Consider the following 18,084-nt stretch of genomic DNA (forward strand, 5'->3'; position numbering starts at 1 on the left):
AAGATGGTCTCCAATTATTGGGCCTGCAAAAATATAGATAGTATCCCAACAAGAGCAAATTTCATAAATAAACTGGTTACTAATTGATGTTTACTGCAACTTATCTTTGGTTAATGGCTAAATCAGAGAAATACATAAGTGTTTAGCTTTCTATTGAGCACCTGCTTTGGAAAAACACATTTCTGGTAGCGAATTCCACCAACTTGATATTCAATGCATTCTCTGTATTAAGTTTTGTAGCACAGCACAAGTTACACCTAATAGGTTTTTGGCAGAGCTGTTATAAAAATACCAAAGGTTGTCGTTCCAAAAGGTTTGCATGTTAGAACCTGGCAATAAAGTCCAGATTTCTTAGCTGGCACAAAAACATGTGAATAAGATAATTTTGACAGTTTTAAAGATGTCAATTCAATGGCCATCCTTAAAGGCGGTCGACCTGGTAGGAACTGCGACTGAACCTGAAGAGAAATCAAACAAAGATACAAGTACTTTAATTACTGGATTACTTTGCTTCAAATTATTTAGGTCGTTATTTTTTAAGGTCGTCTACTCCAAATTTTTCAGGCGTTATTTTTCGAAAAAATTTGTCGCCATCTTGCTTTGTAAGATTAGTGTCATTGCATTTGCTGTGAGACTACAATTTGTGGCACAAAAACAGTCACTGCAAACCAATTCAAACTAATAATACCCAGTGGAGCTTTCACCAGTTAGGGTAAACAAGTTCAGTAAAATTTATCACGCTATTGTGTGCGTGTACATTTGAGTTTCTATTTTCTAAAATAAGCTGCCATACTACAACAACGAGGTTAATAAAATAACAAATAACTGAATCTAGCAATTGCGCAGACGCCCAATAAACTAGTGCTGATTTCTTTCAGGCCTGAACTCTTTTTGCCTACAATTTTTACTAAAAGTGATTGTCGTTATTGCTTCTGGTAAAGGAAGAGCTGCACAGCAAAAATTAATTATGTCATGGTTTGTTGTTTGTTGGCAATATTTATATTGTCAATAATGAACAACATTATGATCATTTATACTGGAAAACTTAGGTAAAATAAAAATGATCTTGTAGTTACTTGCAGAACTTTTTAACAAGTTCTGATTTGAAGAGTACACAACTAGTCATACAAATATTGCACAACACAACTTCTAATCTTTGAAGCAGAAGAGTATGAATTTAATTGCGGCTTGGAACTTTGTTTGTTTTTTAATTGTGTAAATAGAAACGCTATCCATACAAAGAAGTCAGAAACAATTAAAACTGTAAGTCGTATACGCCAGTAGAAAACAATAATATGTTGAATTATGTAGTGCCAATTTTAGTGCAGGCGTTCAAAAAACATACGGGTGAGAGACAAACAGCCATATCTATGACCTATGTACTTGAACAACTAAATAAATTACAACTGTTTTAATGGAATGATAGTTACATTTTCTGCATTTTGTTTAAAAATCAAAAGTGAATTATAGCACAATTATTTTAAATCTTCAGCAAGCGTGTTAAACGGAATTGAGAAACAGGTGCATCTACCACAAACTTGACTCTGTAGATCAGCTGGATGGTGGGGGCAAACTTTTTAGTGTTACCTTTTCTAGAGAGTGGAGAATGTAGATCAGTCACATATAGAATGAAGTTAAATAATGAATGGTAAGAAGGTCAGGCTCTTCTTACTTCTGACAGTAGACACAAAATATTGTAAGCAAATAGGTTATCATTTAAGCTTTCAGAAAGTGAATGCAGCTTCAAGGATTAGTGAAATTTTATTTATTTATCGGGTTTAATCCACATGCCTCAATTCTCACTGAAGTAAATGATAGCTTAAAAGTTTTTTATGGTTGGTACTGATATGAATTACTTAGAATAAAGTTAGGAAATAATGGTCAACCAAATATAAGACAATTTTAGCGAATTAAAAAGCAAAAAAGAAAAAAGTTTCAGTATTTCTAGCAACAGAAACATGGAATTGTTGGCCAATTCATTCTTATTTAAACCTAGCAGCTCAATTAACCTGCAGAGTTAAGGTGATGCAATCTTCACATGTTTTCTTTGTAAAGTTGTAACTATAAGTAAGTACCTAAATTAATGGTGAACAGCCTACCAAAGGATATTATGAAACTTTAGTAAACCTGTTTAGGATATAAACAGGCTACCATAGAATATTTTTTTACATTTTTCGCACTTTAGTGAACCTTTAATAATTTAGATAATCGTCTAATGATTGTTGAATGCATTGGAAAACTACAAGTTATATAACTGGTTTAAACTTGACTTAAACTTTTGTGTTTTTTTAAAGTTGTGAATAATCATAAGTATAATATGTATATATATAAATATATATAAATATATAACTATATATACATATATATATATATATAAAATTGTTTCCTCACCCCGGTTTACCCGTATGGGTGGTAGTTTCTGCTCTAACTCGGGTCTCCTACCAGAGACCTGAAAGTTTAGCACTCGCCTCAAGATCTTAACTGTTCCCAATAGCACACTTTTTTCACAACTCACCTGAGTTTATTGCTGTTGGTATCTGGGCAAGCCACATTGTATGTGCCGGTGTTATTGCACCCAGTGCACCAATGACTACTGGGATTACAGCTGTTCTTACATTCCAGCATTTTCAATCTCTTCTCCAAGAGGGAGATGTTTCTCTACCTTTTCTTTTTCTTTGCTGGCTATATTGTAGTCATTGGGTACTGCTATATCTATTATAGTAGCGCTCTTGTTCTCCTTGTCTACCACCACTATATCTGATTGGTTTGCTAGGACATGCTTGTCAGTTCGGATGTAGAAGTCACAGAGGATCTTAGCGCGGTCAATTTCATTGACCTTACCAGGAGCTTCTAACCAGTAATGTGGTTTATTAAGGCCATACTCGTCTCCTAGACTTCTATACACAACACCTGTGACATGATTATGCCGCTCAGTGTATGTGTTTCCTGCTAACTGCTTGCATCCACTGATGATGTGTTGGATGGTCTAATGTGCATCTTTGCACAGTCTGCATCTAGGATCGTCTCTAGTGTGATAGATTTTTGTTTGGAGTTGCCTTGTTGGGAGCACTTGCTCTTGGGCTGCCATGATTAGCGACTATGTAATGGCCGTTAGGTTTTCTTTGTTCAGCCACATATATGTCTGGTGAAGATCGCCAATCTTAAATATTTGTCGGTGGTAAGCACCATGAAGAGGCTTCATGTGCCAGTCAATTTCTTCATCATCAGGGCAAAGGTCCATTGTAAGAGCAGCCAATTGAAATTCAGCTAGCAACTTATCTGAAGTGACCATGGTGGCTGCATAGGCTTTGATGCTTTGCTCTTCCGCTTTTACTGTCTGCTGTACCATTTTGAGTCCCCTACCGCCATATTTCCTATTGAGATAGAATCTAGTAGTATCTAGTAGTAGATTTTGGGTGGGGTGCTCCATGCAAGGTCAGCAGTTTACGAGTCGCTATATCTGTTTCCTTGATGGCTTCCTCAGTCCACTTTATTATGCCTGCTTGATATCTTAATACTGGCAGTGTGTAGGTAATAATTGCCATGACTTGGTTCTTAGCATTAAGCTGGCTTCGTAAGATCTGCCGAAGGCATTTCTTGTATTCAGTAATGGCTTTGTGACGTTCTTTGGCCTCGGGGTTGATGTTGCTTTGCATAATCCCCAAGTACTTATACCCTTCTTCTAGATCTTTGATTGTACCATTTGGCCGTTTTAGGCCACCTGTGAGCATAGAATGGTCTTTCTATGAATCTGGCCTTCCACATTTCTCAATACCAAAGGTCATTCCGATGTCCTTGCTGTATACCTGAGTGAAGTGTATTAGCAAATCAATGTCCCTTTCTTTGTTAGCGTACAGCTTGATGTCATCCATGTAGAAAAGGTGGTTTTTCTTGGTGCCACTCTTAAACTGGTACCTATATTGAGTCTTCTCCAGCATATTGCTTAGAGGGTTTAAGCACCTGCAGAAGAGCAGCGGTGATAAGGAGTCACTTTGATAGATGCCTCAATTAAATTTTACACTCGCCAGCTTTTTGCCATTAGCCTCCAGTTCCGTTTTCCATTTGGTCATTGACATATTGATGAATGCCACACGAGCACGGTGAAAATTGTACGTACTGAGGCACTCAAGTATCCAACTCTGGGGAATTGAGTCATCGGCCTTTTTGTAGTCAATCCGAGCCATGACAAGATTGGTATGCCTTCTGCTGCTGTCTTGACAGATCGTCCGATCCACAAGTAATTGGTGTTCGGCTCCTCGGGTGTTGCTCCCCATTCCTGTTTGAGCACTGGTCATATAGTGACTCATGTGCTTTTCCAGTTGGTCTGCAACTATTCCTAGGAGAAGTTTCCAGGTGGTGAGCATGTTATTGGTCAATAGTTTTTTGGGAATCGGCCCCTGCTTTGGATCTTTTATCAGAAGTACAGTTCGTCTTTTGGTCAGCCATTCCGGATGGTCGCCTTCTTATATTAGACATTTTACCTGCTTAGCCATTCTAGTGTGAAGTGGTGTCAATTTTGTTAACCAGAAGGCTTGAATCATGTCATGGCCAGGGCTGCCCAGTTTTTCATATTCTGCGCTATGCACTTGACGTCTACTTTGCTGATGGTAAGTCCTTGCTGAGTCACAGTCTGTTAGTGGCCCTCTTTAAGCCTCTTCAGCCAATTTGCAGTGGTGTTATGAGTAGTCTCTTTCTCCCAGATTTTTTTCCAGAACTATTTGGTGCTGGATCACGAAGGATTTGACATTGGCCTCCGCAGTTCACCTTTGAACTGAAAAAACACTTTTGATGGATTATTGATAAACAGTTTGTTTATTCTCTGGTTATCCCGCTCTTTGGTGTATTGCTTCAGTCGGGCCGAGAGTTTTACTAGCTGCTGTTTGGCAGAGTCTAGAACTTCATATAAATATATATATATATATATATATATATATATATATATATATACATATATACCTATATATACATATATATATAAATATATATATATTATATATATATACATATATAAACATAAGTAACCTGAAGAGTGCACCAGCAAAAAACAGACCTGTTGTTTCCCCAAAGAGAAACACTAATCTGGAAGGAAGATAATTGAAATTTACCTATTTTGACACTATAGTTAGTTATAACACTCTGCAATTTTTACAGCATAAAGTGCTGTTAGCAGTTGGCCGGACCACCTGTCTAAGATATATGTATATGTACATATATATACATATACATGCATATCTACAAATATATATAAGTACATTAATATATATATATGTATATATGTATTTATATGTACATATATAGGTATGTATGTATATATATAAATTTATATATACCTAATATATATACCAAATTTATATCCCAACTGTATATTTATTATACGATATTATAGCCGGTGTCTTTCTTAGAAATTTGTCGGCATTTTCAGTTTTCTGCTACATTCTAAATTTGAAAACTAATGCTTATTTTTTATCTATATTAAACAGTTTTGCATGAAGGTTCATTGCACTCGTTAATATGTTTGCTACAGTTTTGCAGCAAACCTTAGCTTTTTCTGTGCGATGGAAGGGAAGCTATGAGCATTGATACATTGTAAGTCATGTCAAGTTTGCTGCAAGAATGCTCTTAAACAATATGCTAAAATGTGCATCATTATAACTTATTTAATGATAATCTATCAAATACTACTAATAATTATATATTCATGAGCAAGTGACATAAACAAACCATACTTATGTTACAGGCAAAAACTAAAATTAACGTTTTTAAAATCAAATTATTTTCAACGTTTGCTCGGATAGCTGCATTCTAATTGTTGCTTTTGATGGATAAAATGTGGTCTTCTTTTCGTGGTCTAATGCCTCCTAAATCATGGCCAAACATTTTTTTGCCTTGCTTAACTGGTTGATATAAGCGTCAAAGCCATTTTTGGCAGAGCAAAACTTTTAGGTGGTGCATATAGCCCAAATGTGACGCGTAAAAGTCTGGTCCCTGTTCATAACCTTTAGCCCAAAACTTCCCAACCATTCTTTATAGAGACAATCTTCAAAGTATCATGACCACATTAGAAAGGACCTACTATGTTCCCGCAACACTGAGTACTTACTTCTGTGGCTTTGCTTTCAAAGTTCATCTATCATCAGAATTTAAAACCTTGTTTCATATATAGGTTACTCGGAAGGAAAAAGGTCCTCTTAAACACAAAACTACTTCTAGCCTGAGACTGCTATTGATTATTTTCATAGAGTTGCTAACAAAGTTTTAGCAAAAAATTAAACAGTTTTGGAGTTGGAAAACAAGAGAATTGATTTTCATTAAAGTAAACAATTATTTCTTAATATGATTTTGTTGACACCCCGCTACTGATCACCTGATATTATGGGTTCATAAATATCTAACATGGTCAAAGTGGTATTCGAATAAAGAAGTGGTTCAAATAGAATGCGGTGATCAGTTTTTAAAACTTTGTTCTTGTGATGGCAAACAAATAAAAACAGCATTCAAATAACTTTGGTGTTCAAATACCTATGAAAAAAACTATTTACTTTGATTTCTTTTTTCAATATTTTTAGATGCAATAATGCTGAGTGTTAATAATCAGTTTGACTTGCTATGAAACTACCAAGCAAAATCTCAAGAAATTTTGCACTTGCACAATATATTCTACTTAAAAAAACTCATAAAAATAGTCTGATTTAATTGGCTGTTAGAAAAGATATGGTACTGTGATTGTAGCAATTGGATAAAAAGTAAAGGTAAATTTTCTAGTCATTATTGTTTGAGTATGTTAAAAAGGAAGCCAATAGTATATGTTAAACTTTAATTTATGACATTACATTGTGTAAAACTGACAGATTGCTAAACAATAACTGTGTAAAAGAAACAAAGGTCATTAAAATGGTCAATCAATAAGTGAGTGTAGTACTTGAAAGCAATATAAACGACTCTCATGTTGTGTAAAATGTCATTAATAATAGAGACAATGGTATAAAAATAAAAATTAATAATATGTTATTAAAACACCTGTATAATATAGTTATTATTACACCAAGAAACAGGGTGCAAGTAGCTCACAGGCAAATCCAACATCATTTGAAATATTTTCTACTAGTGCCGATTTCAGGTATTATCTCTTATAACTGGTAGTGTAGAGAGCGAATCATCTATCTACTCATTTATTTAATGGTAATAATATTCAAGTTGATTTTTTTTTGCTTTTTCATGTTTTTAATGTAGATAGATTACCATTTAAAAAATTTCATAAAATATTACTATCAACTATCAACTATTTTAAAAACCTGAAAGGAGGTGCACAATACAGTGACCTTTTGCGTAATTTTTTGCAAAACAGATGTGTCTGTTATTTAATGTATATTTAATGAATAGTATTACCATATATACTATTATTGTATTTTATATACTATATTATTATACCATATATAAGCCTAATAATTAATTATTTAATGGGTCATGTTATTTAAGGTATATACGCTAGCTAATACAACTATTATTAGTTTGAAATACCTTTACCTTTGAATAACATAAATATTTCTGTTTTGCAACAATGGCAAAATATAAACTGGTATTTTAACATTGATCCAGCAAGCTACTAGGAGAAATCAGCTGGCTGACAATATGTACGAGTCTTCACGATCAGTGATCTATTTGTATCTTTTTCACAGGTAATATTATTCCTGATCTTCAGGGTGATGGTTAGCTTTTGTTAGAGTAGCTAACATATACCATAACATATACGAGCATATAAAATTAGACAATTAATACTTATATCCCACTCCTAAAAGTAAGATATAACGACACTAGGAACCATGTTGCAGTAGCCACCAGTAAGACAATTATTGCATCGCACAAGTGTGTAATGAACATCATTCAGTTGACTCTTACATTATTGAATGAAGATCATTAAGGGAATTTAAAGAAATGTTTATTTGATATACTGAGTGACAACCTTTGCTGATTTATTATGAAACTGTTCAGTTTTTTCATTTTAGACTGAAATGGACAATCCCGAACAACATCATTAAGAGAAAAACCTCTCAAGCAATTTTTGCGAGTATGTCACAAAACAAAACGATATTAGAAATAACTGAAAGTATGAACTCTTTAGGTAAGACTTATTGTTTAAATAGTTCTAAAAAGATCTCTGAAACTCTTTTAATGCTCTAATTAGAGTTAATCTATTTGCTCGAGCACAATAGTATATCTCTATGTCTGTCTGTCCACCTTTTTTTCAGTATGGCTGGATTAGCTATTAACATCTTGAAATTAATTTCTCAAATCCTGTTGAGTATCAACTCACCAATATTGTGAGTGCCGGTTTGAATTCCAAATGTGTAATTACGAGTTCATAAAGGCTCTTACAATTCCTACATGTAGCCCTTATTTTAAACTGTACACATCATTTTCCCGGTTTACACTGTAAATGATGTAATAATGGAAACACGATGTTTTTGTGTGTGTTTGTGAACTAATATTTATGGTTAATTTGAAAGGTTCCATTGTTAAATTTTTGTCAAAGCTAATACTTTTCACGCTGAGAACTTTATTCTTTCTACTATGAATAGCCTATAAATTCTCTCTCCGTTCGGTTAGAAAAAGACAGTCTGGTATTTAATTTTTGTATTGGCACCACTATCGAAGGCCGCCAGTATCAACGTCGTTGCAGTTTTGATGGATGGCTACCACAGGAAAACTAATATATTTTGTATGCGAGCGAATATGCGCAATTCTTTATTGTTAATTCAACATTTTCGGGACATTCATTGGGGTTTCTCGGTTCGTATTAGTTATACCACTAGTACATTATCCTTTATTGAATTTGTAAAAAAAACAGACTTAATTTAGCAGTTACTCGCTAATTATTTCACATTTAAATTTATGCAATTTTATAAATGATATATTTTTTCCTAATATTTTTGACCTTCAAAAACATGTACCTCGTAAATGAGCATAAACACATCACCGGTGGCTGTATTGTTTTTTTTTCTGCTAGCCTAGCAGCTGATTCGTCTCCTTGGTTCTCACATGATGGTTGACCAATTTGGTTTATAATGTCTGGGTGTGGGCCAATAATTATCCGGCGCTATCTCATTTCGGTTTGGTAAAGCCAGCTCGAGTCATTCTTGGCTTGGCTGTATGGATCTGTCTTCTCGTCGACAGTCAACTGAATGGCAGTAATAACTTGTGTCTCAGCCTTTTATGTTTATTTCATCAACCTTTTTTGCATAAAATTGTTATGTATTTAATAATAATGTTTGGCGTTACTAAAAATAATAACCAAAAACCGTAAAAAATCTCAAACTTTTTTATTCATACTTTACATTTATAAAGTGATATACGTTTGCTTGAGCAGTACCATGTTTCAGATTTTTAGTTTATTTAGCAAAAAAGGTGCGCAGATTGTAACAAAAAACCAATTACAAGAAAACCATAAAACACTTTGTGTTACCATTGCATATTATCACATTATAAGTTTGTGTTTTGCTGTAAAAAGCATGTGTAAGTTTGGCATGAGTTTTCTTAAAAGTTTCATTGCAATCTGTGTAGGATGTTTTTACTTTTTATCATTACCACCTTAAGGAATTTCCAATATCCGATGAAATCTGTCCTAAACTTTCCATACGTCATATGATTGATTGGTTTCAAAATTTACTAAACAAATGAAAAAACATTTGTTGATGAAATAAAAACTTAAAAATTACTTGAGTTTTTCAAAACAAGTAGCAGCAGTGCATTAAAAAATAAGTTGCTATACACCTTTTTCTCCGCTAAAACAATATTTCACAAATTTAATTACCGACTATATATTCCAGGCATATCTCTTGAAGTTTGTCAAAGGTCAATTTTTTTAGTAATTATTAAAAGGCCAGCTGCCCTTGAAACATTGATTTCTAATTAAAATTTTCATATATTTTTTGGTTGTCTGAATGTTGCAAAATATTTTCAGAAAAAAATGGCATGAGTAAAAATCAATTGCATGAAAGCAGGGAGGCGCATCATTTAGTTCCCCATCTTTGTTTCAGTACAAGAAAATCTAACAATATATGATAAAGCTTTGCTGTACCCATTTGGAAAACTGTGTAGAAGTAGTCTCACTGGCATAGAAACAATGGCATGCTTTAAAGAATCTTTAGACATACTGTTTGCTGAAGGAGCTGTTTACTGGGAGACAATATTGATGGTCAGTACCAATTACCAGATTAAATCAATATTTTTTCCTATAAATTAAGGCTAGCAGAAATAGCTACAACTCATCAAAACAACTTGAGAATAGTTTACTGACATTTTAAATTTTACCGAGAATGTACATTTTTTGAGACATTATGGTATGATGCATGATTGATATTTATCTAATTCGCTTACAATTAAGGCTACAAACTCATTCAATATACCAAACAAAGCTCAAAACTGCGACATTTTTGCATTACAGAGCAATTTAATTTGAAGTAAAGGTTAAGTAGTCAAGTAAACTGTTTAGAGTAAATTAACTTCAAATGTGAAACAACATAAAATTATTTTGATCATTTGGTGCAAGCTATCACGATAAAGTGAAAGATAACGAAACCATTTATAATAAAGAAATATATAAAAATTATATTGACAAAAGTTATGCTGTTATGGTATTTATACATGTATAATATACTATACCATACTGCTTTATGAATCAATATAACATGATAAATGAAAAAGAAAAACCATATAATCCTACAACCAAACACGAGTGAAGCGATTGTTTGACAGTTTTATGGTTAATGCATATGTGCACACAACTCACAAAATCTTTTATGTACGGCCGTCGCATTCACTTGTACCAAAATCTCATCAACAAATTTAACCATTTTTCTATGGATTCGTTTAAGTAAAATAACAGTACAAACTCAAATAAACCTATTTAAATATATTACCAAGTCCTGGAAATTTGTAGACAATATCCTAAAACTTACCCAATTGACCATAATAGACATAATTATACATAAATAGACAGATTAGTTTGGCATAAAGATGCCAATAAAACCATGACAAGCCTTATTTAATCCAAAATTAAGACCGGCCAACAAAACACCGATAAAGTCGTGGGACCGAGAGTAAAACCATTAAGTCGTACGCATTTTTTGAAACAAAACATGCACATTTTACAAGTCTATCGCATTGTCCAATTTCCGAAGGTTTCTAATATCTTCCGTTTTTAATACCTTGCCTAAATTTTTAATTTCCCTGTTTTAAGCAAATTTCAGTTAATAGTTCTAATCTAAACTATTATTCAATTATATAAAAACATTATATAAGATTTAACTATAAGAAAAGTCACTAAAATTTTTTGGTCGAAGGTTTCTGTAATAAAAGTAGACCGTTTGAGACATAGACCAATTTACAGTTACATAATTGTGCTAGACAGTTTATCAGCCTATGTTTTATTTGTCCAATTATCAAAATATTTCATTTAATTATTTAGAATATTAGCCAAAATTTTTCACAAATAAGTTACAAGCTAGGGCCGGACTACAATACCAATTTATGACCATAATTTTTTTTATTTTGTTCTGAATTGCTTAAAACCTCCAGCCATGTGAATTCTAATGCTCACTTTCTGTTGAAAATCGCTATCAAAACCATTCTACATTCAACACAATAAACTTTCAAACTATGTATATTACACATCAGCTTGCGATTTTACTTCTAATATTGCATTTCAGAGATATAATAAACATATTTCATTATTGAGTTTGTTAAATTACAAGCAGTACTCTAGGTTTGGCTTAAAGCTTTTATTAATATTTATTTTATTGTGGTAAAACCTAGGTTTTAGATAATAGTAGGTTATGTGAGATTTTTATACAACCTTTTGTTTCGCATAATTGATTTTTGAATTTAAATGCGAAACAATCTGACAGTTATCATGAACATACAACTTCTCAGAACACCACGTCATTGCCGACGCAGTGGGCATCCACGTGTCTCTCAATTAATACAGCACAATAGGAGAATAAAGAGAAAGTTCCCGCAGCAACCATCAACATCCAAAGCTAATGTTTAGCAACACGCTACTCAAATTAATAACAACTTATTTAATTCAGATAATTCATTAGTAGATTTTGGAGGCGATGTAAATGACAAGGACTCGGCAGCCCCTTTGTTTCAAAATGATGATGATGCTCCCTCAAGTTTATCTTATATCATCTCGAACAACTCTCAGTTACACAATACTCTGTCAATTCCTGCAGGCAACTATTTTGTTCAACAGCCAGCAGTACTCTTACTTTTTTCCATTATCACTTTGGCCACGGGCTATATGACAGTATAATTTCTAGTGTAATAAAATGCAAGAAAATGCATTATAAATATTTTTATTGAGTGAATATATAACACGTTTAAATATGTTATAATAAATTATGTTATAATGAGTTATGAGATAAATCAGTAAAACATATTAAACATGTAAACTGGAAAGATGACTGATATACTCTCATACTAACATTTATATACAAACACATATTATATATGTACTTTCATACATATATTCATATACATATATATACATAGATGTATATATATATATATATATATATATATATATATATATATATACATGTATATATATTTATATATATCACAAGGCAGTGAAAAATGGGCTACTGGTTCAAAATGAAAGAAATGGACTCGGACTAATAACACGGACCTTATGCAGTGCTACTTTATGAGTGAACCTCAAAAGTGGGGCTACATGGGAAGGATGCGTCAACTGTGGATAAACATGCGCCCTGAATTGCCACTAACCGCTAAGCAACTTGTAGCTCAGAGGAGTAACATAATCAAGCGGCACCTCATATCGGAACTTGAGGTAGATGAAATTAGAGAACAGTTCACCCAAGTAACCTCAACCAACGATGAGTGCATGTCAACACACACTGTCACGCATACACGATCATGTGTTGATTCACAGGTTGAAGAAGACATGCACCTGGACCTTGACCCAAGGGTGAGAGAGCTTGTGGAAAATATCATCAACAAGTGGTCAGCTGATAATGATTATGGAAGCCGGGTACAACTACGAAGAGTTAGCAAGGCCACACCTAAGAAGCTGTTAGAAGACATTAACTTGGCACTGGAGTCGATCTCAACTGAATCAATCAGTGGGACTAATGCCTTAATCTACAGTACAACAACCGTCGTCTTGGAGGAGATGGATATTAAGCCACTGCCAACAAGGCTTCAAGCCATTCCATCCTGGCAGCTGAGGCTACAAAATAAGATCAAGGACTTGCGCAAGAAAGTTAGTAGGCTCAGTGGGAGATCTAACCACAGATTGGAGCTTCTAAAAAGGGAAGCCACAAAAGAAGCTCTAGAATCTGCCAAACTGCAGCTAGTAGCACTCTCGGCACGACTGAAGTGGTACATCAAAGAGCGGGATAACAAGAGAATGAACAAACTGTTCATCAAAAATCCATCTAGAGTGTACTCCCAGTTTAAAGGTGGACTGCAGAGGCAATGTCTGAGCCTCCCCAATCTAGCACTTCAATGTTTTGGAAGGACATCTGGGAGAAAGAGACTACTCATAACACCACTGCAAATTGGCTGAAGAGGCTTAAAGAGAGCCATCAACACTGCTCTTGTGGCATTCATCAAGATGTCAATGACCAAATGGAAGACGGAACTGGACGCTATTGGCAAAAAGCTGGCGAGTGTAAAAATTAAGCAAGGCATCTATCAAGGTGACTCCTTATCACCGCTGCTTTTCTGCATATGCCTAAACCCTCTAAGCAATATGCTGGAGGAGACTCAATACAGGTACCAGTTTAAGACTGGCACCAAGATGAAGCACCTCTTCTACATAGAAATGAAAATCTACCACACTAGAGACGATCCTAGATGCAGACTGTGCAAAGATGCACCTGAGACCATCCAAGACATCATCAGTGGATGCAAGCAGCTAGCAGGAAATGCATACACTGAGCGGCATAATCATGTCGCAGGTGTTGTGTATAGAAGTCTATGTGATAAGTATGGCCTTAATAAACCACAACACTGGTGGGGAGCTCCTGGTAAGGTCAATGAAAATCACCGCGCTAAGATCCTCTGGGACTTCTACATTCGAACTGACAAGCATGTCCTAGCAAACCAACCAGATATAGTGGTGGTAGACAAGGAAAACCAGAGGGCTACTATAATAAGTATAGCAGTACCCAATGACTACAATACAGCCAGCAAAGAAAAAGAAAAGGAGGAGAAATATCTCCCTATTGGAGAAGAGATTGAAAAATGCTGGAATGTAAGAAGAACTGTAACCCCAGTAGCCATTGGGGCACTGGGCGCAATAACGCCGGCGCATAAAATGAGGCTTGCCCAAATACCAACAACAATCAACTCAGGTGAGTTGCAGAAAAGTGCGCTATTGGGAACAGCTAAGATCTTGAGGCGAGTGCTCAAACTCCCAGGTCTCTGAATTTACCACCCATACGGGGTATCCGGGGTGAGGAAACAATTTATATATATATATATATATATTTATATATATATATATATATTATATATATATATATATATGTATCTATACATAAATATTTTTATTTAAATAAATTAATGTACATATGTATAGATAAATAGATACATATAAACACCATACTGATAAAACTATATAACTATGAATAATGTAAATAATACATAAATCATACGCAAATGTATATATATATATATATATATATATATATATATATATATCCCTACTGCGAACAGCATTCTAGGTAAATAGATATGTATATACATGTATATATATGTATATATATATATATATATATATTTACGTAGAGTGCTGTTCACAGTAGGCCTGACCACCTATATATTATATATATAAATATATATATATATATAAATATATATATATATATATATATATATATATATATATATATATATATATATATATATATATATATATTTACTCATGCTACAGACATGATTGCTTCGGCTATTGAAGCCTCATCAGTGCAGCTCAAAGCTTAGGCAAGGGACACAACTCCCATTACCCATGAGAGTTGACTTCCTGTCACAAAACAACTAAGTTGCCTCGCAGACTTTAAGAAAGTCAATGTGCTGGAACCAAAGTGCTCAAGTCACAAAAGGGATGAGCTTTGCACAAAGGCTAATAGTGCCGCACCTCTCACAGAGCGCTCAACCAAACCGAAGTGAGGTAGCATATACTCCTGCTACCGACAGTACTGTTTCGGCTATTGAAGCTTCATCAGTGCAGCTCAGAGCTTAGGCAAGGGACACAAATCCCATTACCCATGAGAGTTCACTTCCTGCCACAATATAATATATTTATATATATTTATCTTATATATCTATTTTATATAATACCAATATTCAGCTTTTACTCTAGCAGTTCCGGCTACATTTTAGGAAAAAATTTGTTTTCGTGATTAATTGAACTGGTGCTCATGTGAATATCTTATATCTAAATTTTACTCACTATCTCTGTCTGTTTTAGGCCATTGAGATTCTCTCATACCTTGTAACTAATCATTCAAAACATTTCAAACTTGCTGGAGTTTTAACGGACTATTTTGATAAAGTTTCTGTCACTGAATTTACTATTAATGAGATTATTACTGCATCTGGTGGATGGGTAAGCAAGAATATTTTTACATGTATAATCAGTTGTAAGAGTTGTGTTATCTTAATTTGAGCTAGTCAACTTTATTCAATAACAATTCATTTTCTTCTGCCTGTAAAATGAAGAATATTCATGCCGTTTCATGACTTACAAAGCAAACACATATGCATGTCTGGTTAAAAGAAGCTAAATTATGATTTAAACATTTTGACAATTTACTACTGAAGTATCAGTGTTTACTGTTATTAGCAAACTGTGGATTAGAAAGTTTAGAAAGCCGCTTTTCTCGTGATCGCGTAACATTTTGTACTGTCCCAACTTTGTAAGTTTTGTGATTGCACTGAACTAACATTTGATACTCCTAAAATTTGCTAAAATTCATTCATACGAATGGATTGTCGTACAAATTTTGCAATAATTTATTTGAACTCAGTTCTAAGTACAGTATATATATATATATATATATATATATATATATATATATATATACAGACCTTTATATTTGAACAGTAAGAAACTGTGTTCCGTCAGTTTCGCTCAGTTTATAAATTATTATATAAGAGAGAATTGTTTGGTTGTGTAAAGGTTACTTAAACATTATTAGAAGACTTCTTTTTACACAAATTAGCGTACTTACTTCGTGGAATTCCCAAATAAAATGATGGGTATTCCTCATTTATGTGTAGAATAAAAATGCAAATAAAAATGTCTTCTCGTTGTTCAAAATCGCTACTGTAGCAAACAAAATAGTTTATATCCAAAGATTGATATAAACATCAAAAAACTTTTAATAAATGTTTTTTTCGGATATTTAACGCTATTATATAATCAAGCAAATTATATATAAAATTTCATTAAAGCCGTTAAAAATGGAGAACTAAATATTGCACAGCGTTATAAACAGAAAACCAAAAGTAACACATACAAAGGAATTAACATGAATGAATGCCTCATGTACAAACATTTAAAAAATAGAAATTATTATAAGTTGTATCATTCTTTCTTCTTTGACTGTATCAAGTTATTTTTATTGACAGGTAAAACTACTAGAATTGACAGGGTGCAAGGCAGTTGAATGGTCTTCAATTAATTTAATGGTGTCGTCATGTTTAGAAGATCAACCATGTAATACCGCCGTGAGTCAACCCAGTCTTTTCAAATTTATGATTAAAATACCAAAAATTGGTTCAATTGTCAAAAATATACCAGGATCTAATCAAAGTACAATTTTATTTTTAAGTGCTATAGCTGTAAAAAACTTCAAAATAACTTTACCTAATCTAATGTAAATGAGCGAAAATCAATTTTATAAATTGACCTATAGGTAGAAATGACACTAGCGGTAAACAATAATACAAAGTCCAGCTGTATACAATCAGGTTAGCCGCTAGCAGAATATTGAAAACTTTTTAGTGGGTATTTTTTTCTTCAGCTACAACTATTCATTTCGGGTGATCAACAGCTTATGTTAGCCTTGCCTGACATTCCAAGGTTGACATGGTGACACAGTAAACAGCTTATGTTAGCCTTGCCTGACATTCCAAGGTTGACATGGTGACATAGTAAACAGCTTATGTTAGCCTTGGCTGACATTCCGAGGTTGACATGGTGACATAGTAAACAACTTATGTTAGCCTTGCCTGACATTCCAAGGTTGACATGTCGACATAGTAAACAGTTTATGTTAGCCTTGCCTGACATTCCAAGGTTGACATGGTGACATAGTAAGCAGCTTATGTTAGCCTTGCCTGACATTCCAAGGTTGACATTGTGACATAGTAAACAGCTTATGTTAGCCTTGCCTGACATTCAAAGGTTGACATGGTGACACAGTAAACATCTTATGTAGGGCCTTGGCTGACACACCAAGGTTGACATGATGACATAGTTAGTAGAGTGCAGGTTTATAACTGCTGTAACTATACCTGTCTCTTTCACTTAGGTAAACCCTGTTATGCAAAGAGCAAACACTGTAAAAACCACACCATTGAATAAGTACAATTGTAGCTTACAAACTGTATCCTTTAACTTTACTGGTTAGAGGCAAAACAGATAAATAAAACATGTTTCTTAACAGAGCAGCCACCCTCAATTGGAGATTATATAAGTTCTTATAATATTGAAAGCATTAAAAATACATTGAGTATTTCTAGACCTGTGTGGTTTCATTCAAAATTTGTTATTTTTACAGTAAAATTGAAAAGAGCTGGTCATCATTGTAGCTGCTTTTAAAATAAGGAGCTTATACAAATTTTTAAAAACTCTGAAACTTTAAAATTTCAATAATTTAAAGCATAAAAATGCATTAACTAGTTCCTAAAAAACATACTTTATGTTGACAATGTAGGAGGACTTTTATTTTTTATGTTAGTAGTAATATAAATTTTAATTCACAATTCATGATTTCCTAGATTTTCAATATATAAACAAAGCCTTAAAAGATATGAAGTAAATAAGTTAAG

The 18,084-nt window shown here is 33.6% G+C and overlaps 1 protein-coding gene across 1 annotated transcript; it reads right to left on the reverse strand.

Moving 5' to 3' along the window:
- Nucleotides 1–3,389: 3,389 nt before the first annotated feature.
- On the reverse strand, nucleotides 3,390–4,364 carry LOC137398257 (uncharacterized). Its single transcript, XM_068084364.1, has 3 exons — nucleotides 4,114–4,364; nucleotides 3,776–3,960; nucleotides 3,390–3,721 (listed from the first exon to the last, which is right to left on the reverse strand). Exons 1-3 carry the CDS (start codon nucleotides 4,362–4,364, stop codon nucleotides 3,390–3,392), a joined length of 768 nt encoding a protein of 255 aa, XP_067940465.1.
- Between the last annotated feature and the right edge of the window lie 13,720 nt (nucleotides 4,365–18,084).

The sequence above is a fragment of the Watersipora subatra genome, chromosome 6 (genome assembly GCF_963576615.1).
Source record: "Watersipora subatra chromosome 6, tzWatSuba1.1, whole genome shotgun sequence".
In the NCBI taxonomy this organism is placed as follows: Eukaryota; Metazoa; Bryozoa; class Gymnolaemata; order Cheilostomatida; family Watersiporidae; genus Watersipora; species Watersipora subatra.

What these genes read in the sequence shown, in the direction of transcription:
- LOC137398257 (XM_068084364.1), bottom strand. Translation starts at nt 4,364, where the DNA reads ATGCTCACCACCTGGAAACTTCTCCTAGGAATAGTTGCAGACCAACTG. An exon ending in ATACTTGAGTGCCTCAGTAC is followed by an intron (nt 3,961 to 4,113) that starts GTACAATTTTCA and finishes GCTCTTCTGCAG; the next exon opens with GTGCTTAAACCCTCTAAGCA. An exon ending in GGACATCGGAATGACCTTTG is followed by an intron (nt 3,722 to 3,775) that starts GTATTGAGAAAT and finishes CTATGCTCACAG; the next exon opens with GTGGCCTAAAACGGCCAAAT.